Raw genomic sequence first — 25820 nt, forward strand, 5'->3', positions numbered from 1 at the left:
GGCCGCACCTTCATGCAGTCTTGGGGGCTGGTTTCTTATAAGGCTTGGATTTATTCCAACTTGAAGATGGCTTCCAATTGGAGCCCGAGTCCTTAGGGGAAGGAGTGGTTTTCTGTTCTCTATTCTGACGAAAGGAACGAAACGGATTAGAAGCTTTAGATTTACCCTTAAACTTTTTATCTTGGGGCAAAAAAAAAACTCCCTTCCCCCCAGTAATAGTGGAAATAATAGAATCCAACTGGGAACCAAATAAATTATTACCCTAGAATGACAGAGATAGTAACGTAGATTTAGATACCATGACAGCATTCCATGATTTGCGCCATAAAATTCTTCTAGCTAAAATAGCCAGACATAGGTTTAACATCAATCTTGATGATATCAAAAATAGCATCACAGATAAAATGATTAGCATGTTGAAGCAAACTAACAATGCTATGCAAATCAGAATCTTTTTCCCCGTTGTGCTAAGCTATCCAACCAAAAAGTTGATGCAGCCGCAACATCAGCCATAGAAATGGCAGGTGTGAGAATATAGCCAGAATGTAAATAAGCTTTCCTTAGATAATATTCAATTTTCCTATCTAAAGGATCCATAAAAGAGGTACTATCTTCCATAGGAATAGTAGTATGCTTAGCAAGAGTAGAAATAGCCCCATCAACCTTAGGGACTTTTCCCCAAAACTCTAATTTAGCCACTGGCAAAGGATACAACTTTTTAAACCTTGAAAAAGGAACAAAGGAAGTACCAAGCTTAGACCATTCCTTAACAATCACATCAGAAATAGCATAAGGAACAGGGAAAACCTCAGGAGTAGTCACATGAGGTTTATAGACAGAATTTAAAAGTTTCCTGGATTTATTATCAAAAGGACCAGACTCCTCAATATCCAAAGTTATCAACTAACTAACAAGGAATTAATATACTCAATCTTAAAAAGATAAGATGATTTATCAGTGTCAATGTCTGAAGTAGGATATTCTGAGTCAGAGAGATCCTCATCAGAGGAGGATATATCAGTATGTTGCCGGTCATTACAAATTTCATCAGTAGTATGAGAAGTTTTAAAAAACCTTTTACGTTTATTTGAAGGTGGAATAGCAGACATAGCCTTCTGTATCGCATCAGCAATATAATTTTTCAGATCAACAGGGATATCCTGTACTTTAGATGTTGAGGGAACAACAGATACTGTACTAGCACTAATAGAAACCTTTTCTGCATGCAAAAGCTTCTCATGAGAACTGTTACATACTACAGCTGGAGATATAATCTCCACAAGCTTACAACAGATACACTTAGCTTTGGTAGAACTGTGTTCAGGCAGCATGGTTCCTACAGCAGCTTCTGAGACAGGATCAGATTGAGACATCTTGTAAAATGTAAAAGAAGAAATAACATTTAAAAAAAATATCTTATTTCCACATATGGCAGTTTCAGGAATGGGAAAAAATGCAAATGCTAAAATTTGCAAAAAAGCAAATAGCATAGCCCTCTGAGCATAAAGAAGGCAAGGAGCAAATAGGAAGTGAGGTAAAATAAAACTAAATTTTTTGGTGCCAAGTATGACGCACGACGTAAAAGGAAGTTGAAATTTTTTTGGCGCCAACAAACATCCGGAAATGACGCAACTCGCGTCAAACACAATTTCGCGCCAAACAACCTGGCGTCAACTAAGACACAGGAGATGACGAACTTGCGTCATTATAGACGCACATTCGCGGCAAAAAATTCTCGCGCCAAGAATGATACAATAAATAACAGCATTTTGCGCCCTCGCGAGCCTAATTTGCCCATAAGTTTTTTAAAGAGAAAACAAGTCAAATTGGAAAAAGACTATACCCCAGGTAAGACAAACTTCCTATAACATGATTCCCATAACTAAACTGCCGGACTGCAAAGGGAAATACACCTAGACCTGACTCATGGCAAATATAAGTACAATACATATATTTAACACTTTATATTAATGCATAAAGCGCCAAACCATAGCTGAGAGTGTCTTAAATAATGAAAACATACTTACCGAAAGACACCCATCCACATATAGCAGATAGCCAAACCAGTACTGAAACAGTTATCAGTAGAGGTAATGGTATATGAGAGTATATTGTCGATCTGAAAAGGGAGGTAGGAGATGAATCCCTACGACCGATAACAGAGAACCTATGAAAAGATTTCCCGTGAGGGAAACCATAAAATCAATGTGATACTCTCTTCACATCCCTCTGACAAACATTGTACTCTGAGAGGAATTGGGCTTCAGAATGTTTAGAAGCGCTCATCACAGAAGAAATCATAGAAATCAAGCACAAACTTACTTCACCACCTAAATAGGAGGCAAAGTTTGTAAAACTGAATTGTGGGTGTGGTGAGGGGTGTATTTATAAGCATTTTGAGGTTTGGGAAACTTTGCCCCTCCTAGTAGGATTGTACATCCCATACGTCACTAGCTCATGGACTCTTGCCAATTACATGAAAGAAAATGAAATGTGCATAGGTGCATTTCAGTATGAAATAGAAGCATTTTTGCAATATACTTTCATTAGCAAAAATGCTTCCGGCAAAAGTTTTTTCTGCGGCAAACGCACATATCATATGAAGGCACGTGCACCGGTATTCAAGCACCAACTCAAAGAGCTGGCAGTGGTGTGAAGATTTGTGCCACTGCTGAGTCTGATGCCGCAGAAAAGCACTAATAACGTTTACCTGAAGCATTTTTGCTAATGGAATTAAATTGAAAAAAATACCACCAATACGCATTTCATTTTGACCTGTATATCACTTTAATGACTAATGGGTTTGTAGAGTTTTCTGGAATGTAGTTTTGCTGTGCCAGGAGAAATTACAAAAACAGATCTATGCCCTGGAGTTACCCATAACAAAATATGGCTAATTTGACAAGGACTAAATGACGACATGATGTGGCATTTGCCTGCTAAGTTGTTAACGATTGGTTAATAATTAAAGGGACACTGAACCCAAATTTTTTCTTTTGCGATTCAGATAGAGCATGACATTTTAAGCAACCTTCTAATTTACTCCTATTATCAATTTGTCTTCGTTCTCTTGCTATCTTTATTTGAAAAAGAAGGCATCTACGCTAAGGAGCCACCCAATTTTTGATTCAGAACACTGGACAGCACTTGTTTATTGGTGCTGTCCAATCAGCAAGGACAACCCAGGTTATTCATCAAAAATGGTCCGGCATCTACACTGACATTCATGCTTTTTAAATAAAGATACCAAGAGAATGAAGAAAATGTAATAATAGGAGTAAATTAGAAAGTTGCTTAAAATTGCTGCTCTATCTGAATCATGAAAGAAAAAATTTGGGTTCAGTGTCCCTTTAAGTAGTACGCAGCTTGACATTGTATATAAATTTTAGCTATGTGTCATAAAGCAACGTTGTTTTGTAATTAAAGTAATTTAGCTCGGAGAATGAAAGATTTTCTAATTATCAGAGCTTAAAACCCACCTGTTTATTTATCAAGGCTAACTCGGCTACATATCTGTAGCAAACTGGGTTTAATTGATAACAACTGCAAAGCAATGTATTCTATACTACAATTACGACCATAGTTAGCCTTGCTGTCTGCTGACTAAAGCTCAGATTGGCTCTTCCTCATAAGGTAAAACGATGGCTAGAATTTGATTACTGAAATACAACTGCAGTAAACAAGATGCTAACGTGTTAAAGAAATGTTTACACTTGGCTGATGTTATTCAGCAGACGTGTTGTGTTTACTGTGCCTTTAAAGGGACATTAAACCCAAACCTTTTCTTTCATGATTCAGATAGAGAATACAATTTGAAAAAAGTTTACAATTTACTTCTATTATCTAATTTGATTTGCTCTCATGATATTCCTTGTTGAAGAGATACCTAGGTAGGTAGCGTGCACGTGCCTGAAGCAATACATGACAGGAAATAGTGCTGCAATTGCTAATGAATTGCATTGTTCTGCAGACACCTGCACACTCATGAGCTTACTGTCCTGCTTTTTAAGAAAGGATAACAAAAAAACAAAGAAAATTTGATAACAGAAGTAAATTTGAAAGTTGTTTAAATTGTATGTTCTATCTGAATCATGAGAGAAACAAATGGGTTTTATGTCCCTTTAAGCAATACTTTCAAATAGTCTACACACAAAATAGCTGAAATGCGTTAAATCAACCACTTGGGACAATGTGCAGAGTTTTGCAAATCAAGTGGTTCATTCCCAAATGCTTTTGCATTCCCTGTTTAGCGATCTCCTTTGATTGTGGCAAATAAATGCTAGTTATAAATGAGTTTGTGCACTGCTAGGAGCGATAACACTCTAGCATGTAGCTAGGTCAGGAAATGTGCGGCAAACTTTACACGTTCTGGGCTTCCGCTTCTTTAGGAGGAAGTGGATCAATATTTTTAATACATATTTAAAAACAAAATAGATTACTTTATGGATCGGTTTTTGAGCTTAACGGACTAGAAATGTGAATGAATGATTTTTATTTGCAATAAACATTAACAAAAATGCCTTTTAGCTACATACGCACATATGCTGTGAGGACCGTGCACCAGCTGCTGGGGTTTGTGCATTTGTCTCATACAAGTCACTGCTGACTCTCTGAGGAGGTGTGAGGTCAGAATACTGGTGCATAGGCCTTACAGCATACGTGCATATGCTGCTGACAAACCACAAGAACTTTTTAGCTAATGAAAGTCTATCATTAAAATACTTTTATTTCAAATTGAAATGCTTCCATGCACATTTTAATCTTGTAATTTCTGTGCTTTTAATGTCCCTTTAAACCAACCCCTGTTCCTTTGGCCTGACCTGGGCAATGATTTTGTGCTGTTAAGGCAGATTAGTGTTACAACCTTTATGCACTCTAGTTTACGTCTATTGCAGTATCCATATAACAAAGAGTGGGAGGGGCATGACGCAGAAACGCGTCGTGTGTTTGCAGGTATTGTCTGGTCAGATCAGTGAGTTGCGGCTTGTTTTTATCTACTTTGAGTTTTACTATTTTACTTTTTTCTAGTTGGCAAATTTGTATCCCACCATGTCCAATATGCTTTAACCCATGGGACCACTAGGATTTTAACTTTGTCCTGTTAAATTCAGTTGTTTGATTGTTAACTTGTTTGGTGGAATACGCTCATGTTTACAGCTGCAGGAACAAGATCCTTACAGATGTAATGGTCTCTAATCCGCGCCATACGAACAAGATTCTTTAAATCCTCGTGCCGAAATATCTCACGGCTGCAAGTATCCATCCGAGCATTTTCCACCCGAGCCACCTTCTTACCTGGGACAAAAACAGCACGAGGTGTGTGAGAGCAGAATAAAAGGATAGGGAAGCAAACCGATATGTACAGTAAGAAAGACACACATGGTGGAAATAGTTTAGGGACCCAGATGATAGAAAGCAGAGGTGAAAGTGCGGCAGAATGCCACATAGCTCGTTAATGTGCAACAGACTGGAGCGGAAAAGACAACCGGGCAGAGCAGGGAAGTACAGACACACAGGGGAAACAAAAGGAAATTACCAGCAGGGCAGAGGATCTATTTGGCCCCTCACAGGGCCGACTAGCAGTGATAACTCAATGCTCAACAGACGTACCATTTACCACATCCACAGCGATGACCCCAGGCGAGAAGCAGCGCTGCAGTTTGTCCGCCAGCTCATCCTCTATGGGCTGCAATAGAGTGATCTCTGGGAGCAGCCGGTAACTGGCCGTGGCCACTGGAGAAAACTTGGCGTGATCTTTACCTGGGCAGGTGACACAATAAGCCCCGTCAGCCACTGTCACACACAGCTGCTGGAAGCTCAGTACGTTTAGTAAAATATTATTGCACAGTCAAATCCAGCCAGTCGTTCCGACAAAAAAAATGTAATTCGTTACTATTTGCCTCTAAATCTCCAGCTACCACAGCTCCATAACCAACACTGTCCCCGGTCATTATGCCTGTAGCACCTCCCAATCACCCTATCACTAACCGACGCCTTTGACACAATGCATGAGCACGTGGATCTCCTGACCGGGCCGCAGCTGGGCAATCAGAATGTCATTGTGAACAGGTCGAGGAGCATCTGCTTCTGGGAAGAGGTCAGCCTGGTTACCTTGTGGAACCCACCGCATGTGACTGGTGTACACTGCAAGAAAGAGGAAGGGAAATTAGTCCGATAAATGCCGCATAGCTAGCGGGATGAAGGTACCTAGCACAATCACTAACTTATCTCCTGTGTGTTCCTGCTGTAGCATATGACTGCTTGACGGTACCTGACCCTGCAACAATTACTAACTTATCTCCTGAGTGTTCCTGCTGTAGCATATGACTGCTTGACGGTACCTGACCCTGCAACAATTACTAACTTATCTCCTGTGTGTTCCTGCTGTAGCATATGACTGCTTGACGGTACCTGACCCTGGCACAATTACTAACTTATCTCCTGTGTGTTCCTTCTGTAGCATATGACTGCTTGACGGTACCTGACCCTGCAACAATTACTAACTTATCTCCTGTGTGTTCCTGCTGTAGCATGACTGCTTGACGGTACCTGACCCTGCAACAATTATTAACTTATCTCCTGAGTGTTCCTGCTGTAGCATATGACTGCTTGACGGTATCTGACCCTGCAACAATTACTAACTTATCTCCTGAGTGTTCCTGCTGTAGCATATGACTGCTTGACGGTACCTGACCCTGCAACAATTACTAACTTATCTCCTGAGTGTTCCTGCTGTAGCAAATGACTGCTTGACGGTACCTGACCCTGCAACAATTACTAACTTATCTCCTGAGTGTTCCTGCTGTAGCATATGACTGCTTGACGGTACCTGACCCTGCAACAATTACTAACTTATCTCCTGTGTGTTCCTGCTGTAGCATATGACTGCTTGAAGGTACCTGACCCTGCAACAATTACTAACTTATCTCCTGTGTGTTCCTGCTGTAGCATATGACTGCTTGAAGGTACCTGACCCTGGCACAATTACTAACTTATCTCCTGTGTGTTCCTGCTGTAACATATGACTGCTTGAAGGTACCTGACCCTGCAACAATTACCAACTTATCTCCTGTGTGTTCCTGCTGTAGCATATGACTGCTTGAAGGTACCTGACCCTGCAACAATTACCAACTTATCTCCTGTGTGTTCCTGCTGTAGCATATGACTGCTTGAAGGTACCTGACCCTAGCACAATTACTAACTTATCTCCTGTGTGTTCCTGCTGTAACATATGACTGCTTGAAGGTACCTGACCCTAGCACAATTACTAACTTATCTCCTGTGTGTTCCTGCTGTAACATATGACTGCTTGAAGGTACCTGACCCTGGCACAATGACTAACTTATTTCCTGTGTGTTCCTGCCCTACTGCTGTAACATATGACTGCTTGAAGGTACCTGACCCTAGCACAATTACTAACTTATCTCCAGTGTGTTCCTGCTATAGCATGACTGCTTGAAGGTAACTGACCCTGCAACAATTAATAACTTATCTCCTGTATGTTCCTGCTGTACTGCTGTAGCATATGACTGCTTAAAGGTACCTGACCCTAAAACAATTACTAACTTATCTCCTGTATGTTCCTGCTGTACTGCTGTAGCATATGACTGCTTGACGGTAACTGACCCTAAAACAATTACTAACTTATCTACTGTGTGTTCCTGCTGTAGCATATGACTGCTTGAAGGTACCTGACCTTGCAACAATTACTAACTTATCTCCTGTGTGTTCCTGCCCTACTGCTGTAGCATGTGACTGCTTGACAGTATTTGACCCTGCAACAATTACTAACGTATCTCCTGTGTGTTCCTGCTGTAGCATATGACTGCTTGAAGGTACCTGACCTTGCAACAATTACTAACTTATCTCCTGTGTGTTCCTGCTGTAGCATATGACTGCTTGACGGTACCTGACCTTGCAACAATTACTAACTTATCTCCTGTGTGTTCCTGCTGTAGCATATGACTGCTTGACGGTACCTGACCTTGCAACAATTACTAACTTATCTCCTGTGTGTTCCTGCTGTAGCATATGACTGCTTGACGGTACCTGACCTTGCAACAATTACTAACTTATCTCCTGTGTGTTCCTGCTGTAGCATATGACTGCTTGAAGGTACCTGACCTTGCAACAATTACTAACTTATCTCCTGTGTGTTCCTGCTGTAGCATATGACTGCTTGAAGGTACCTGACCTTGCAACAATTACTAACTTATCTCCTGTGTGTTCCTGCCCTACTGCTGTAGCATATGACTGCTTGAAGGTACCTGACCCTGGCACAATGACTAACGTATCTCCTGTGTGTTCCTGCCCTACTGCTGTAACATATGACTGCTTGAAGGTACCTGACCCTGGCACAATGACTAACGCATCTCCTGTGTGTTCCTGCCCTACTGCTGTAACATATGACTGCTTGAAGGTACCTGACCCTGGCACAATGACTAACGCATCTCCTGTGTGTTCCTGCCCTACTGCTGTAACATATGACTGCTTGAAGGTACCTGTCAGGGTATTCACTATTACAATCCTGTCCCTTTAATTCTGAATCCTCTTTTCCTATTTAAGGCCCCTCCTCTCTATGTTCCTCGCTTGGTAATTTGAATCAGTTACTTTATGTGACTCCTCTCTGAAGACACCTAGCCTTTCCTCAATCTGTGGGAATTTCTTACTTGTTGTTTTGAAACTTTGCAGCCTACATTAATCCTTCATTGCTGTGTGCCGGTGTGCCTATTCTATTACTTGCAGTTTCTTAGGAACCAAAGGAGCTGCTTTCAATTCCCTAACTGTTACACCGGGTGGCTGTGACGTCACACCCGGCATCTCAGCGTGTCTGCAGCGCGTGTACCGCGCTGTGTCCTTTCTACTAACAAGCATTCAGGATACCGTAAGGTTTTCATCTGGCTCTGACTTAGCCTTCCAAATAACCATCAGGAATTGGTCTGTATATTTTATTACTCTATTTGGATATCATTTTGTCTCTCAAGTAAGCAAACTACTTAAGCACTGTATTCAATGACTGTTACTATCACTAAAATGCAGGATTAACTTCAACTGCCTGTTACATTGCCTACTCTGTTTGAACTGCTGCTTGATTAACATCATTTGCTGTGACCACCTTGAACCTAAACTAAGTGACTTATCGTTTGTTACTATCTTATCCTTGCATAAACTATATCTGATAACATAATCCAAAATATCATTCTAACTACATATGATATTCCCTGAAGTGCTGAATTCCTAACAAATACATTTTGGCCTAATTACAATATCTCTTTGAACTACATCTGTTTGTATTACATTCCATTTCACTTCCTGTCTTCTTTGTATATGTGTCAGCTATATCACATTTAATCACTAAGTAATTAGTTGATTAACTTCCTATCCTATCTATAGATACTCCTCCTATCTGTTGAGATACAGACATCCTGTAACCTGGTTGCGTGACAGCTCCGTTTTCACTCTGTACCCTGCAGTAGTGACCCTCAGTTCAATGAGCAAAACCGGATTCCTGTAAGTTAAATCTGTGTGAATCCAAGGTTTGGTGTGAGGCTGAGTGGTCCTACTATAGCGGATACTAGGTACCTAAACTTATTTACCACCTGTTCTACCACATATCTTTACAGAACATAACATATTACCAAGCCTAAAAAATAAAAGTACCTCTATCCACTATCATGGAGTTGAATGAGCTTTCCAATAGAGTGGGTTCTCTAGCACAAAGTATGGATAGTATGTTACAGGGTTTAAGAGAGATACAAATTGAGAACCAGAATATTAGAAAATTTATTAATGAGCATATGACAACTAAACCTTCTACTTCTGAGTTTACACCGGAGCCTGTTGTAAGTCCGCCAGAGAAATTCTCTGGGGACAGGTCCATGTTCAGAGACTTTAGAAATTCTTGCACTCTTATGTTCACTTTAAAACCTAGGTCTTATCCTACTGACAGAATTAAAGTTTTGACGGTGATTTCTTTTTTGCGTGGAGAAGCTAAATCTTGGGCCAACACTTTCTATGAGACTGATGATCCCATATTAAATTCTCTTGATTCTTTCTTTTCTGCGATGTCCCTTTTATATGAGGATCATAACAAGCAGAATACTGCTGAAACAGCTTTGAGATCCTTACGCCAAGGGAAAAGGATGGTAGAGGAATACATAACAGACTTTAAAAGATGGGCTCCTGACACTTTATGGAACAACCCAGCTCTGAAAAATCAATTTCGCATGGGCCTCAGTGACTCATTAAAAGATGAACTTGCTAGAGGTATCATTCCAGATGTTCTTGAGGATCTCATGACTTTATGTATTGGTATTGACCGGAGACTCAGGGAAAGGAAATATGAAAAATCCATAACTGACATCACTCCTAAGAAATACACTCCCTATCATATAAATCTTCCTACCCATGCTACCAAGAATGTTGATGAACCCATGGATGTTGCTGTGATTAGAGGCCCTCTAAAGCCTGAAGAGAAAGCCAGACGCAAACTGCTTAAATTGTGCCTCTATTGTGCCGAAAAGGATCATGGCGTAAGGGATTGCCCATCTCTCCTTCGTCAAAAGAAGGGTAAGAGAGTGAGATTTAAGCACAATGTTAATATGGTTAATAATAATTTGCTTCATTTATCAATCCCTCTCTCGTTGCAGTGGGATCAGCAGAAGATAGACATACAGGCCGTAATTGACTCTGGAGCATCTGGGAATTTCATAGATTTAGTTTTTGTTGATAAGCACAAAATACCACTAATAAAAAAGAGTGTTGCACTAGCCATCCGTTTGGTTGATGGATCATTTTTTAGTTCTGGTCCTATTTCACACCATACAGTTCCACTTAAGGTTACTTCAGACTCAGGGCATACTGAGTTAATATCTTTTGATGTTTTACCAAGTTCTGTCTACCCTATGATACTCGGTATTCACTGGTTGTCTATGCATAACCCCACTATTTCTTGGACAGACTCTACTGTAGTTTTTGATTCTCAGTACTGCAAGCAATTCTGCACTGATTCTCATACACTTTGTCATATTAATGTAGAGACATTACCAGATTGCTACAAAGAATATGCTGATGTTTTTGATAAGGTTGAGGCAGCCACACTTCCACCACATAGGAAGTATGACTGCCCTATTGATCTCATTCCTAACTGCACCATTCCATATGGTCATATATATCCTTTGTCCCAACCTGAACTAGCACACCTTAAGGAATATCTAGACGAAAACTTGAAAAAAGGGTTTATACGTCCATCCACTTCCTCTGCAGGTGCTGCTATGTTTTTTGTGAAAAATAAAGATGGCAGTTTACGCCCCATTATAGATTACAGACAACTGAATAAATGTACTAAGAAAAACAGATATCCCCTGCCTCTCATTCCTGAACTAATTGAGCGCCTTCAGGGTGCCACCATCTACACCAAGCTCGATCTTAGGGGTGCATACAATTTAATCAGGATGAGAGCAGGGGATGAGTGGTTAACGGCTTTCCGTACACGATACGGACTTTACAAATACACAGTAATGCCGTTTGGGCTTTGCAACGCCCCAGCCACTTTCCAGTGCTTCATAAATGATGTTTTTCACGACCTTCTGGATGTATGTATTGTTATCTATCTAGATGACATTCTCGTCTATTCAGACACTTTTGAAAATCATTTAAAACATGTAAAATTAGTTCTATCTCGTTTAAGACAACATCATCTCTACGCTAAACTAGAGAAATGTATATTTAATACTAACTCTATTTCATTTCTGGGTTACTGTATCTCTCCTACTGGGATTACTATGGAGACCAGTAAAGTAGAAGCTATACTCAAATGGCCAGTGCCCTCATGTAAAAAAGATGTCCAGAGGTTTCTTGGTTTTGCGAATTTTTATAGAAAATTCATTAAAGATTTCTCACATATTGTTAAACCATTAACAACTTTAACTAAGAAACATATCAGGTTTTCATGGGATAGTAAAGCTCAGGACTCTTTCACTACCCTCAAGAATAAATTTACTTCAGCCCCTATTTTGCAATTCCCAGATCCCAGTTGTCACTTTACGCTTGAGGTTGATGCTTCTGAATTTGCAATAGGGGCTGTTCTATCCCAGAGGGCCTCTCAAGAAAAGCCATTACATCCTGTTGCATTCTACTCTCGTGTCATGAGCTCAGCTGAGATAAACTATGGTATTGGTGATAAGGAATTGCTTGCCATCAAATCCGCATTGGAATTCTGGAGGCATATCTTGGAAGGTACAAAATTTCCAATTACTATTTACACAGACCATCGTAATTTAGAGTATTTAAAGTCAAACAAGACCCTGACTTCTCGTCAAGTCCGCTGGAGCCTTTTCTTTTCACGTTTTGATTATGTGATCACCTATCGTCCAGGTTCTAAGAATCTTAAGGCAGATACCCTCTCTCGTATACCTCCTAAGCCACAAGATCATTTGACACCTGCCTCAGTGATACCTGCGGACAGAATCATTTGTTTAACAAACGATTTCTTGGAGACCCTAAAGCTGCAACAGAAGGAGGATTCATTAATAACACACCTCAATTTAAATAAACATTCTGATGAACTGTTCTATCATCATGATCAGCTATATGTACCCAAGGATCTCAGGAATCAACTTTTAGCAGCAGCTCATGATTCCTCTTTAGCAGGTCATCCTGGCGTACATAGGACTCTTCATATCCTCTCAAGGAATTATTGGTGGCCCAAAATGTCTGATACAATCAAGCAATACATCAAAACATGTTTTCTTTGCACTACTAAAAAACATCAACATACACGTCCCTACGGATACCTTCTATCTCTTCCAGTACCTGAAAGACCTTGGGCAGATATTGCCATGGACTTTATTGTCGATCTGCCACCTTCTGCTAACTTCAACACTATCATGGTCATTGTTGATCTTTTTTCTAAAATGGCCCATTTCCTGCCACATAGAGGTCTACCCACAGCTCAAGAAACAGCTACTCTTTTCATAGATCATATTGTCAAATTACATGGTCTACCAAATTCCATTACTAGTGACAGAGGTTCTCAGTTTACCTCTAGATTTTGGGAACATCTTTGTAAATCCCTCAACATCTCTAGGAGGTTAAGTACAGCTTTTCATCCACAAACCAATGGGCAGACTGAGAGAACAAATCAAGCCCTGGAACAGTATCTCCGTTGTTACTGTTCTCTAGAACAAGATAACTGGCATTCTCTCCTTTCCACTGCTGAATTTGCTCATAATAACATGCTCAACTCCTCCACTAAAATGTCTCCATTCTTCCTTAACTACGGTTTTCATCCTTCTTATGACATTCAGACTCCAAAAAATTCTCCTATACCCGTTGTTAATGATAAAATCAATACCTTAGTGAAAGGTTTTGCCACTGTTAAACAACTACTACTCGATGCTCAAAAAGCTCAAAAACATTACTATGATCTACGACGTTCTAAACCTCCTGAATATAAGGTGGGAGATAAAGTTTGGTTAAGCACGAAGAATATAAGATTACAAGTTCCTTCCAAAAAGCTTGCTTCACTTTATTTGGGTCCCTTTGAAATTAAGAATGTTGTTAATGTGAATGCAGTCACTCTTCAATTACCTTCTTCCATGAGAATTCATCCAACATTTCATGTCTCACTCCTTAAACCCTATGCTTCTATCAGGGCTACATCTTCGATGGATACTTCTTTAACTCATGTGACAGATGACAAGGAGTACGAGATTGATTCTATTCAAGATTCTCGATACTTTCGAAACCACCTTCAGTATTTGGTCAGTTGGAAGGGTTATGGACCTGAAGAAGACTCTTGGGAGCCTGCTACTAATGTTATGGCTCCACGCTTGGTTTCCTTGTTCCATAGGAGGAATCCTCACCGTCCAGGTCCTTGATCCGCTGAGCGGCTCCTTGAGGGGGGTGTCCTGTCAGGGTATTCACTATTACAATCCTGTCCCTTTAATTCTGAATCCTCTTTTCCTATTTAAGGCCCCTCCTCTCTATGTTCCTCGCTTGGTAATTTGAATCAGTTACTTTATGTGACTCCTCTCTGAAGACACCTAGCCTTTCCTCAATCTGTGGGAATTTCTTACTTGTTGTTTTGAAACTTTGCAGCCTACATTAATCCTTCATTGCTGTGTGCCGGTGTGCCTATTCTATTACTTGCAGTTTCTTAGGAACCAAAGGAGCTGCTTTCAATTCCCTAACTGTTACACCGGGTGGCTGTGACGTCACACCCGGCATCTCAGCGTGTCTGCAGCGCGTGTACCGCGCTGTGTCCTCTCTACAAACAATCATCCAGGATACAGTAAGGTTTTCATCTGGCTCTGACTTAGCCTTCCAAATAACCATCAGGAATTGGTCTGTATATTTTATTACTCTATTTGGATATCATTTTGTCTCTCAAGTAAGCAAACTACTTAAGCACTGTATTCAATGACTGTTACTATCACTAAAATACAGGATTAACTTCAACTGCCTGTTACATTGCCTACTCTGTTTGAACTGCTGCTTGATTAACATCATTTGCTGTGACCACCTTGAACCTAACTAAGTGACTTATCGTTTGTTACTATCTTATCCTTGCATAAACTATATCTGATAACATAATCCTAAATATCATTCAAACTACCTACTCTATCTATAGATACTCCTCCTATCTGTTGAAATACAGGCTTCCTGTAACCTGGTTGCGTGACAGCTCCGTTTTCACTCTGTACCCTGCAGTAGTGACCCTCAGTTCAATGAGCAAAACCGGATTCCTGTAAGTTAAATCTGTGTGAATCCAAGGTTTGGTGTGAGGCTGAGTGGTCCTACTATAGCGGATACTAGGTACCTAAACTTATTTACCACCTGTTCTACCACATATCTTTACAGAACATAACAGTACCTGACCCTGGCACAATGACTAACGCATCTCCTGTGTGTTCCTGCCCTACTGCTGTAACATATGACTGCTTGAAGGTACCTGACCCTGGCACAATGACTAACTTATCTCCTGTGTGTTCCTGCCCTACTGCTGTAGCATATGACTGCTTGACGGTACCTGACCCTGCAACAATTAATAACGTATCTCCAGTGTGTTCCTGCTATAGCATGACTGCTTGAAGGTAACTGACCCTGCAACAATTACTAACTTATCTCCTGTGTGTTCCTGCTGTAGCATATGACTGCTTGAAGGTACCTGACCCTGGCACAATTACTAAATTATCTCCTGTGTGTTCCTGCTGTAGCATATGACTGCTTGACGGTACCTGACCCTGCAACAATTACTAACTTATCTCCTGTGTGTTCCTGCTGTAGCATATGACTGCTTGAAGGTAACTGACCCTGCAACAATTACTAACTTATCTCCTGTGTGATCCTGCCCTACTGCTGTAGCATATGACTGCTTGAAGGTACTTAACCCTGCAACAATTAATAACGTATCTCCTGTGTGTTCCTGCTGTAGCATATGACTGCTTGAAGGTAACTGACCCTGGCACAATGACTAACTTATCTCCTGTGTGTTCCTGCTGTAGCATATGACTGCTTGACGGTATCTGACCCTGCAACAATTACTAACTTATCTCCTGTGTGTTCCTGCCCTACTGCTGTAGCATATGACTGCTTGACGGTATCTGACCCTGCAACAATTACTAACTTATCTCCTGTGTGTTCCTGCCCTACTGCTGTAGCATATGACTGCTTGACAGTACTTGACCCTGCAACAATTAATAACGTATCTCCTGTGTGTTCCTGCTGTACTGCTGTAGCATATGACTGCTTGAAGGTACCTGACCCTGGCACAATGACTAACGTATCTCCTGTGTGTTCCTGCCCTACTGCTGTAACATATGACTGCTTGAAGGTACCTGACCCTGGCACAATGACTAACGCATCTCCTGTGTGTTCCTGCCCTACTGCTGTAACATATGACTGCTTGAAGGTAACTGACCCTGGCACAATGACTAACTTATCTCCTGTGTGTTCCTGCTGTAGCATATGACTGCTTGAAGGTACCTGACCTTGCAACAATTACTAACTTATCTCCTGTGTGTTCCTACTGTAGCATATGACTGCTTGAATGTACCTGACCTTGCAACAATTACTAACTTATCTCCTGTGTGTTCCTGCTGTAGCATATGACTACTTGACGGTACCTGACTTTGCAACAATTACTAACTTATCTCCTGTGTGTTCCTGCTGTAACATATGACTGCTTGAAGGTACCTGACCCTGGCACAATGACTAACGTATCTCCTGTGTGTTCCTGCCCTACTGCTGTAACATATGACTGCTTGAAGGTACCTGACCCTGGCACAATGACTAACGCATCTCCTGTGTGTTCCTGCCCTACTGCTGTAGCATATGACTGCTTGAAGGTACCTGACCCTGACACAATGACTAACGTATCTCCTGTGTGTTCCTGCCCTACTGCTGTAGCATATGACTGCTTGAAGGTACCTGACCCTGGCACAATGACTAACTTTTCTCCTGTGTGTTCCTGCCCTACTGCTGTAACATATGACTGCTTGAAGGTACCTGACCCTGGCACAATGACTAACGCATCTCCTGTGTGTTCCTGCCCTACTGCTGTAACATATGACTGCTTGAAGGTACCTGACCCTGGCACAATGACTAACGCATCTCCTGTGTGTTCCTGCCCTACTGCTGTAACATATGACTGCTTGACAGTATTTGACCCTGCAACAATTAATAACGTATCTCCTGTGTGTTCCTGCTGTAGCATATGACTGCTTGAAGGTACCTGACCTTGCAACAATTACTAACTTATCTCCTGTGTGTTCCTGCTGTAGCATATGACTGCTTGACGGTACCTGACCTTGCAACAATTACTAACTTATCTCATGTGTGTTCCTGCCCTACTGCTGCAACATATGACTGCTTGAAGGTACCTGACCCTGGCACAATGACTAACGCATCTCCTGTGTGTTCCTGCCCTACTGCTGTAACATATGACTGCTTGACCCTGACCCTGGCAGAAGATAGAAATAACGTCTGGAACCCAAAGTATCAGAATGGGACAATGAGGGTCACTTTCCTAGAGCTTTTTGTGAAGGTCGATGGTAAATAAATAATAAAATAAAGTGCCAGGAAGAGGTAAGTAAGGGAAATGACCCAGCCCTAGGGCCTCGGTCCTGGACTCAAATGAGGCCATGAGCTTTACTGAGAACATTACCCTATTCTGCATGGTGGTGGAGAATGCAGGTTACAGCAACTGTGTATAGACCATAAAGAGGGTCGTGTGACAACTGCCAGTGGTGTAGAATACAGCGTATTGCAATAAGGAAGAGATGGCATTCCTGGCAGAGGTGGCACAGACAAGCCAGACGCTGGCAGTGGGCAAGAGTCACAGGTTAGAGTGAAGGTAAGCTCCTACAATAGAGACATGCGAGAAAGCAAAACCCCACACTGGTGAGTCTTTAGCCATTCTATACAGCAGTGGGAACAGATGGGCTTTATTTGTATTACAGGAACATATTCCCAAAATCCAAACTTTTTAATTAATATTTCTTTAACAATAAAATTTAAAAAAATTACTATTTTTCCTGCCTGTCAGAAACAAACGTATTAAAAATGACATAAAACTACCTTTAGTTACTTACATGAGCTTTATTATATGGAAATATTGCCTAAATGACACTTGGTCCCATCCCCTCTTCAAACTGTCCCATTTTACAGATGCAAATATTCCAAAATCCAAACCTTTATCAGTCCCAAGCAGTTTGGATTAACTTTATTTCTACTTTGTTTTTTTAAAGGTTTCTAAATGTAAAAGATTATACGAGTAAGAACAATGTATCACCTGTTTTATGTGCCGTCACTAGAAATGTGACAAAGCTACGCGACAGCATAACGTCACCTTACAGTACTGATGTCAGTATGAGCCTGTGTGCTGCAGCGCTTTATATTTAGAGGAATCGCATGAGATTTACCACAAGTGCTCCGTTACTTCGCTGCTCATACAGAGGTCACTTTACTGCTCATACAGAGGTCACTTTACTGCTCAGGCAGAGGTCACTTTACTGCTCAGGCAGAGGTCACTTTACTGCTCAGGCAGAGGTCACTTTACTGCTCAGACAGAGGTCACTTTACTGCTCAGACAGAGGTCACTTTACTGCTCAGACAGAGGTCACTTTACTGCTCAGACAGAGGTCACTTTACTGCTCAGACAGAGGTCACTTTACTGCTCATACAGAGGTCACTTTACTGCTCATACAGAGGTCACTTTACTGCTCATACAGAGGTCACTTTACTGCTCATACAGAGGTCACTTTACTGCTCATACAGAGGTCACTTTACTGCTCATACAGAGGTCACTTTACTGCTCATACAGAGGTCACTTTACTGCTCATACAGAGGTCACTTTACTGGTCATACAGAGGTCACTTTACTGGTCATACAGAGGTCACTTTACTGGTCATACAGAGGTCACTTTACTACTCATACAGAGGTCACTTTACTGGTCATACAGAGGTCACTTTACTACTCATACAGAGGTCACTTTACTACTCATACAGAGGTCACTTTACTGGTCATACAGAGGTCACTTTACTACTCATACAGAGGTCACTTTACTACTCATACAGAGGTCACTTTACTGCTCATACAGAGGTCACTTTACTGCTCATACAGAGGTCACTTTACTGCTCATACAGAGGTCACTTTACTACTCATACAGAGGTCACTTTACTACTCATACAGAGGTCACTTTACTGCTCATACAGAGGTCACTTTACTGCTCATACAGAGGTCACTTTACTGCTCATACAGAGGTCACTTTACTACTCATACAGAGGTCACTTTACTGCTCATACAGAGGTCACTTTACTGCTCATACAGAGGTCACTTTACTACTCATACAGAGGTCACTTTACTGCTCATACAGAGGTCACTTTACGATCACTAAAATGGAAAGAATGGTTTTTTTCCTGCTAAAATGCTGCTGTCACCTAATGATTCGCTGTGCAGCTCAATAACACAAAGTATTTTATTTATTTCTATCTTTCTGTTGGGTTAAACAGACACATAAAAGCCTTAAAGGGACATAGCAAACACTTTTTTTATCATTTAGAGAATTTACTTCTGTTAACAAATTTGCATCATTCACTTGGTATCATTTGTTGAAAGATCAGCAATGCACTACTGAGTGCTAACTGAGCACATCGGATAAGCCCTTGACAAGAGATATGTGCAGCCACCAATCAGCAGCTATCTCCCAGTAGTGCATTGCTCCTGAGCCTTTGTAGGTTTTCAACAAAGGATACCAAAAGAATTATACAAATGAGATAATAGAAGTACATTGAAAAGCCTCTTAAAATTGCTGCTTCATCTAAACCCTGAACGTTTAATTTTGGCATTACTGTCCCTTTAAGTGACAAACATGAAATGACAAAAGAAATCCTCTGCTACACGGTACCTCTATATAACACAAACTCGCTAACCTTTGTGGTCCAGGTACAGCTCGTTGGGGTCAGAGGAATCCTTGGAGGATCTCGGGTTCCTTGAGCAACGAACTTTGAGCTCAAATTGCAGCGTATCTATTTCTGTACCTTCCGCATCTTCTGGAGGAAAACCCCAAGACAAAGCAAGGTGTGAGAGCAAGCAGACACATCAGGTGACAAACACAAATGACCCGAGGCTTCCTGTATCCCTTACAGTGTCTGCCCTTACCATCTCTACTGGAAGTCTGTTCCATGAACCAACCACTGAGCTTCTCATAATGACCCATTGTTTTCCTGTCACCTTAGCTTTATTAAAGGGACACTCAACCCAATTTTTTTATTTCATGATTCAGTATGAAATTAGAATCAACTTTCCAATTCACTTCTATCATCAATTTTTCTTCGTTCTCTTGCTATCTTTATTTTAAAAGCAGGAATCTTAGCAGCCAGTCCATTTTAGGTTCAGCACCATGGATAGCACTTTCTTATTGGAGGCTGACATTTACCCACCAATAAGCAAGCATAACCCAGGTTTTCAACCAAAAATGGTCCGGCTCCTATGCATCACATTCCTGCTTTTTAAATAAAGATAGCAAGAGAACGAAGAAAATTTGATTACGGGAGAAAATTAGAAAGTTGTTTAAAATTGCTGCTCTATCTGAATCATGAAATAAAATTGTTGGGTTTAGTGTCCCTTTATATACATGAAGATTTCTATCAGCTCTCTGCTTCTCCTCCCTATGCTATATAGATATTCATTTATTACGGTCATGGGTCCTCTTTGTGTTACTGTTAGACAATGTAGCACTTTATACAAAATACACAAGATCAGACCTAGCACTTGGCATAGTGAGTGCATCGGATGGGTGGGTACAGGGCAGTGTATCTGTACCAAAAGGAAAGGGTGGGCATCGGTTGATGGTGGCACTACCAAGGGGGAGGGTGGCGGACAATACAGGAGCTTTAGGATGGAACAAATGCCCTATTATTATCACGGTTACTACATTTCTCACCTGCACTGCGATACTCAAAAAGCCTGGGATCAACTCGAATTGGGATGAGGCCTAAACGATGAGCCAGGATCTCATCCTGTATTATTGATGTGTTGTTGTACACAAACACTTTCTCGACTGCCATGGTGGGCACCTGTAGTGCAGAGGAACAATGGAAACCAAAATGGAACAAGGAATAAAGGATAAACAGAGGGGGCAAACCATCAGCTCAGTGCAATAAAGGAAAATAAGAAATGAAAATGCTTCCCATAGCGACCTGGAGTGCCGTAGCGGTGGCTGCCAATATCACTAGGCACTAATTGCTAATAAAGCAGAGGATGAAGAGGCGGAAGATGGAAATCATGAGAGGGAGGTAAAGCAGAAGGAGAAAAGAAGAATAGTTAAGAGATACATGGGTGAGTGGGTTTGCAGAGAGGAGAAAGGACAGTGGCTTCGCATGTAGCCGGGCAGAAGTACTCCCCACTGACAGCCCCCCGTACCTCTGCAAGGAGAATGCGTCGGAATGCGTTAGCCAGAGCTGCATCAATTCCAACCATGTCAAACTCCAGCCGGTCATCCTCCATCTGTATAATGTCAATGCGAAAATTCTGTGCACAAAGATAAGAGCAACACACATGAGAATAATGCAGAAAGCAACAACCTGCTGGCAGCTGTGTGCGAGTGTCATTACCGTCACTTATCCTATTGGTTTTCAAACCTGTCCTCAGACTCCCTAACAGGACAGATTTTGAGGGTATCTGAACTGGAGCACAGGTGAAATAATCAGATTAGTAAACATGGCTATTTACCTGCTCTCACATAAGGTAATCCTGAACATCTGGCCAGTTGGGGAGGGCCGAGGACAGGTTTGGAGGTCAGTGCTATTTCCTGTATTTGGCTACACACCAGCCATAGCAGAGTGAGCCAGGCGCAGAAGCGATTGTTTGTGTAGATCAGTGAGCCAACATGGCTGACTGTGCACTGCAGGAAATAAATAAGATCACTTCTATTTAACCCCTTTGTGGCGGAATAATGTTCCCATCGGAGTTCCAATGTACACACTATTAGTAAAAATGATATCACGAGACTGTCGATGCGATCGCGTGATTTCAAGGCCGGGGTCAGATCATGAGGGACTGCCTACACTGCTAGTCCTGCACCCCCCAGGCCGATCCTTGCCTTTGTCAAAGGGGGAAGCTGCATATATGGTAGGACGTTCCATGCTGGGCTTTAACGCCATTAGGATGGAATGGAGCGCCAAAATCATACGTATTATAACTAATTTGTACTGCGCTAAACATTCAGTGTATGAAGAAAAATATATATTACTCTACTCATATTAAAATTGTCATTGTTATGCTCATTTACAACCTGTATATAGTAACTGCAGTTATTCTACATCATGTGCACGTTTCTGACAGACAGACAGTGGTTTTAAAGGGAACCTGTAATGTAAACTGTTCTTAATTAAGGTGCTCACAATGATCCGTTCGACTGCTGGAGTGTATTAAACTGTTTAATCTCATTCACCTTTATTTTGTCATGTGAAATAGTTGATTTACCTATTGAAATTACCACATATACTGAAATTTGAATACTGCAGTATTGGGTACAGAATAGCTATACACATGTGTAAGAGACAGCATCAGAAATCAACCTCCTGGTGGAGGTGGGTGGGAAAGAGAGACCAACCCATTTAAAAGGGTGTTTGAAATACAATGAACTCTTATCAGCAACTACATTGTCCCTTGAATGGTTTCCCCAAGGACTAGTTATACCGACCACTGGAATGGCAATTCTAGCAACAGATAAATGGTCATTTTAGTACCTATGGGGGAGAGGGAGAAAAAGCAGCCCATTTAAATGAACATGATCTCATAGGCAACAGTTTTGATTTGCAAAACAGCAATTTCAAATAAAAAGCAATTACCCACACATGTAACATGTAGCGGTCTCAATAGAAATACATTAAAGGAAAATCAATATTCCAGCACACTATCCCTTTAAGTAAGAACTGGTGTACGAAGGGGTGGGATGTACATTTACACTTGGGACCTGGCAGTGCTGTAACTTAAATCTTGTGTAACGACCCTCTATTGCTCCCTGTGCATCTATGGAAAGAGAAGGAACAATACTTATAGATCACAGGAATCTTATTGTATAATACACCCAGGCAGATTATAGGATCTATTATACAGGACAGAGGCTCCAGTAAGACCCCTGTTTATAACCTGGGTATCCTTGTCTTACACGTGCACTAAACACAGGCTTTTCTATAACTATACACCAGCTGCTTACGCTAGGTCATCCTGGGTTAGATACACAGTAATTACTTTGGAGAGGAGGCGGATAATATTATTTGGGTGGCTTTACAAGTCTAGTTGAGATAGTACACAGAATATGTTAAAAAATAACTATAAATGCCAGCAAGTAAGACGTGGTACCTGCAAACAGCCAAGCCAGGAACACACAGGTGAGCATCTCTCGCTGTTATTAAGCATTTAGCAGCACACGCACCGTTTACAGTGAGATTAGATTTCAAACAGATTTTGTGCATAAACTGAAAATGTATATTTTGCAGCCTTCATAAAACGTGATCTAAAGAGGCCGCAGCTGACCTGTTCAGATAGGGAGGGGACTGGGTACTTTTTTTTACCACAGTAGTTCTTTCCCATCAGATCTTTTATTCAGGGTGTTTTTTTTTTTACTTCTACCAACATTACATGACAGTTTATAGCCAGACCCACAATGCAGATGAGCTCTTTATAAAATTATTCATCTGGTATCTGAGCCAAGCTGCGGAGGGGCTCACCTTCTCAAATCTCTCCTGGTTCCAGGTATCATTAAAGCCAGGATAATTCCCAGGAAAATCAGTGGTGTGAACCTAAGGAACAAAGTAAGAGTTATTGCGCACACAGCATGGTGAGCTTTATATACAAGAGACCACCAACATCCCATTTCTAGGGCAAATAGTATTGGATGACACAAGCAGCCAATGTGTGAATGAATAGGAATCATAATGGTGGTTGTCGAGGAAGCTTGGCACATCACACACACTTCCATACAACACAAACACGCGCGCGCACACACACTTCCATACAACACAAACACGCGCGCGCACACACACTTTCATACAACACAAACACGCGCGCGCACACACACTTTCATACAACACAAACACGCGCGCGCACACACACTTTCATACAACACAAACACGCGCGCGCACACACACTTTCATACAACACAAACACGCGCGCGCACACACACTTTCATACAACACAAACACGCGCGCGCACACACACTTTCATACAACACAAACACGCGCGCGCACACACACTTTCATACAACACAAACACGCGCGCGCACACACACTTTCATACAACACAAACACGCGCGCGCGCACACACTTTCATACAACACAAACACGCGCGCGCGCACACACTTTCATACAACACAAACACGCGCGCGCGCGCACACTTTCATACAACACAAACACGCGCGCGCACACTTTCATACAACACAAACACGCGCGCGCGCGCACACACTTTCATACAACACAAACACGCGCGCGCGCGCACACACTTTCATACAACACAAACACGCGCGCGCGCGCACACACTTTCATACAACACAAACACGCGCGCGCGCGCACACACTTTCATACAACACAAACACGCGCGCGCGCGCACACACTTTCATACAACACAAACACGCGCGCGCGCGCGCACACTTTCATACAACACAAACACGCGCGCGCGCACACACACTTTCATACAACACAAACACGCGCGCGCGCACACACACTTTCATACAACACAAACACGCGCGCGCGCACACACACTTTCATACAACACAAACACGCGCGCGCGCACACACACTTTCATACAACACAAACACGCGCACACACACTTTCATACAACACAAACACGCGCGCGCACACACACTTTCATACAACACAAACACGCGCGCGCACACACACTTTCATACAACACAAACACGCGCGCGCACACACACTTTCATACAACACAAACACGCGCGCGCACACACACTATCATACAACACAAACACGCGCGCGCACACACACTGTCATACAACACAAACACGCGCGCGCACACACACTTTCATACAACACAAACACGCGCGCGCACACACACTTTCATACAACACAAACACGCGCGCGCACACACACTTTCATACAACACAAACACGCGCGCGCACACACACTTTCATACAACACAAACACGCACTATCATACAACACAAACACGCACACACACTTTCACTTTGCACACGTAAATATGGTGTTGCGACACAGTAATGTCCTGACCCTTAGTTTGAAGAACCCTGGTCTATCACCTCCCTAATCACCTGGGATCTCCCTTTCATTTATCCCCCCATCACCTGGGATCTCCCTTTCATCTACCCCCCCCATCACCTGGGATCTCCCTTTCATCTATCCCCCCCCCATCACCTGGGATCTCCCTTTCATCTATCCCCCCCCCCCATCACCTGGGATCTCCTTTTCATCTATCATCACCCCCCCATCACCTGGGATCTCCTTTTCATCTATCATCACCCCCCCATCACCTGGGATCTCCTTTTCATCTATCATCACCCCCCCATCACCTGGGATCTCCTTTTCATCTATCCCCCCCCCATCACCTGGGATCTCCTTTTCATCTATCCCCCCCCCCCATCACCTGGGATCTCCTTTTCATCTATCATCACCCCCCCCCCATCACCTGGGATCTCCCTTTCATCTATCCCCCCCCCATCACCTGGGATCTCCCTTTCATCTATCCCCCCCCCCATCACCTGGGATCTCCTTTTCATCTATCCCCCCCCCCATCACCTGGAATCTCCCTTTCATCTATCCCCCCCCCCATCACCTGGAATCTCCCTTTCATCTATCCCCCCCCCCATCACCTGGGATCTCCCTTTCATCTATCCCCCCCCCCATCACCTGGGATCTCCCTTTCATCTATCCCCCCCCCCCATCACCTGGGATCTCCCTTTCATCTATCATCACCCCCCCATCACCTGGGATCTCCCTTTCATCTATCATCACCCCCCCCATCACCTGGGATCTCCCTTTCATCTATCATCACCCCCCCCCATCACCTGGGATCTCCCTTTCATCTATCATCACCCCCCCCCATCACCTGGGATCTCCCTTTCATCTATCATCACCCCCCCATCACCTGGGATCTCCCTTTCATCTATCATCACCCCCCCATCACCTGGGATCTCCATTTCATCTATCATCACCCCCCCCATCACCTGGGATCTCCCTTTCATCTATCATCACCCCCCCCCATCACCTGGGATCTCCCTTTCATCTATCATCACCCCCCATCACCTGGGATCTCCCTTTCATCTATCATCACCCCCCCATC

The 25820-nt window shown here is 42.3% G+C and overlaps 1 protein-coding gene across 2 annotated transcripts in view; it reads right to left on the minus strand.

Moving 5' to 3' along the window:
* Window positions 1-25820, minus strand: part of POLR1C (RNA polymerase I and III subunit C) — a 41504-nt gene that overhangs the window by 11182 nt on the left and 4502 nt on the right. Inside the window, exons 2-8 of one of the 2 annotated variants that reach the window (XM_053712757.1) lie at window positions 23238-23309; window positions 20926-21033; window positions 20447-20579; window positions 19434-19550; window positions 5989-6144; window positions 5611-5760; window positions 5179-5295 (exon numbers count right to left, since the gene is read on the minus strand). In XM_053712757.1, the coding sequence (XP_053568732.1) occupies window positions 5179-5295; window positions 5611-5760; window positions 5989-6144; window positions 19434-19550; window positions 20447-20579; window positions 20926-21033; window positions 23238-23309 (853 nt within the window). Of the gene's footprint in view, window positions 1-5178; window positions 5296-5610; window positions 5761-5988; window positions 6145-19433; window positions 19554-20446; window positions 20580-20925; window positions 21034-23237; window positions 23310-25820 lie in introns of both variants that reach the window. The other variant, XM_053712756.1, reaches the window with a different exon arrangement.

This window comes from Bombina bombina, chromosome 4 (assembly GCF_027579735.1).
Source record: "Bombina bombina isolate aBomBom1 chromosome 4, aBomBom1.pri, whole genome shotgun sequence".
NCBI classification, from domain to species: domain Eukaryota; kingdom Metazoa; phylum Chordata; class Amphibia; order Anura; family Bombinatoridae; genus Bombina; species Bombina bombina.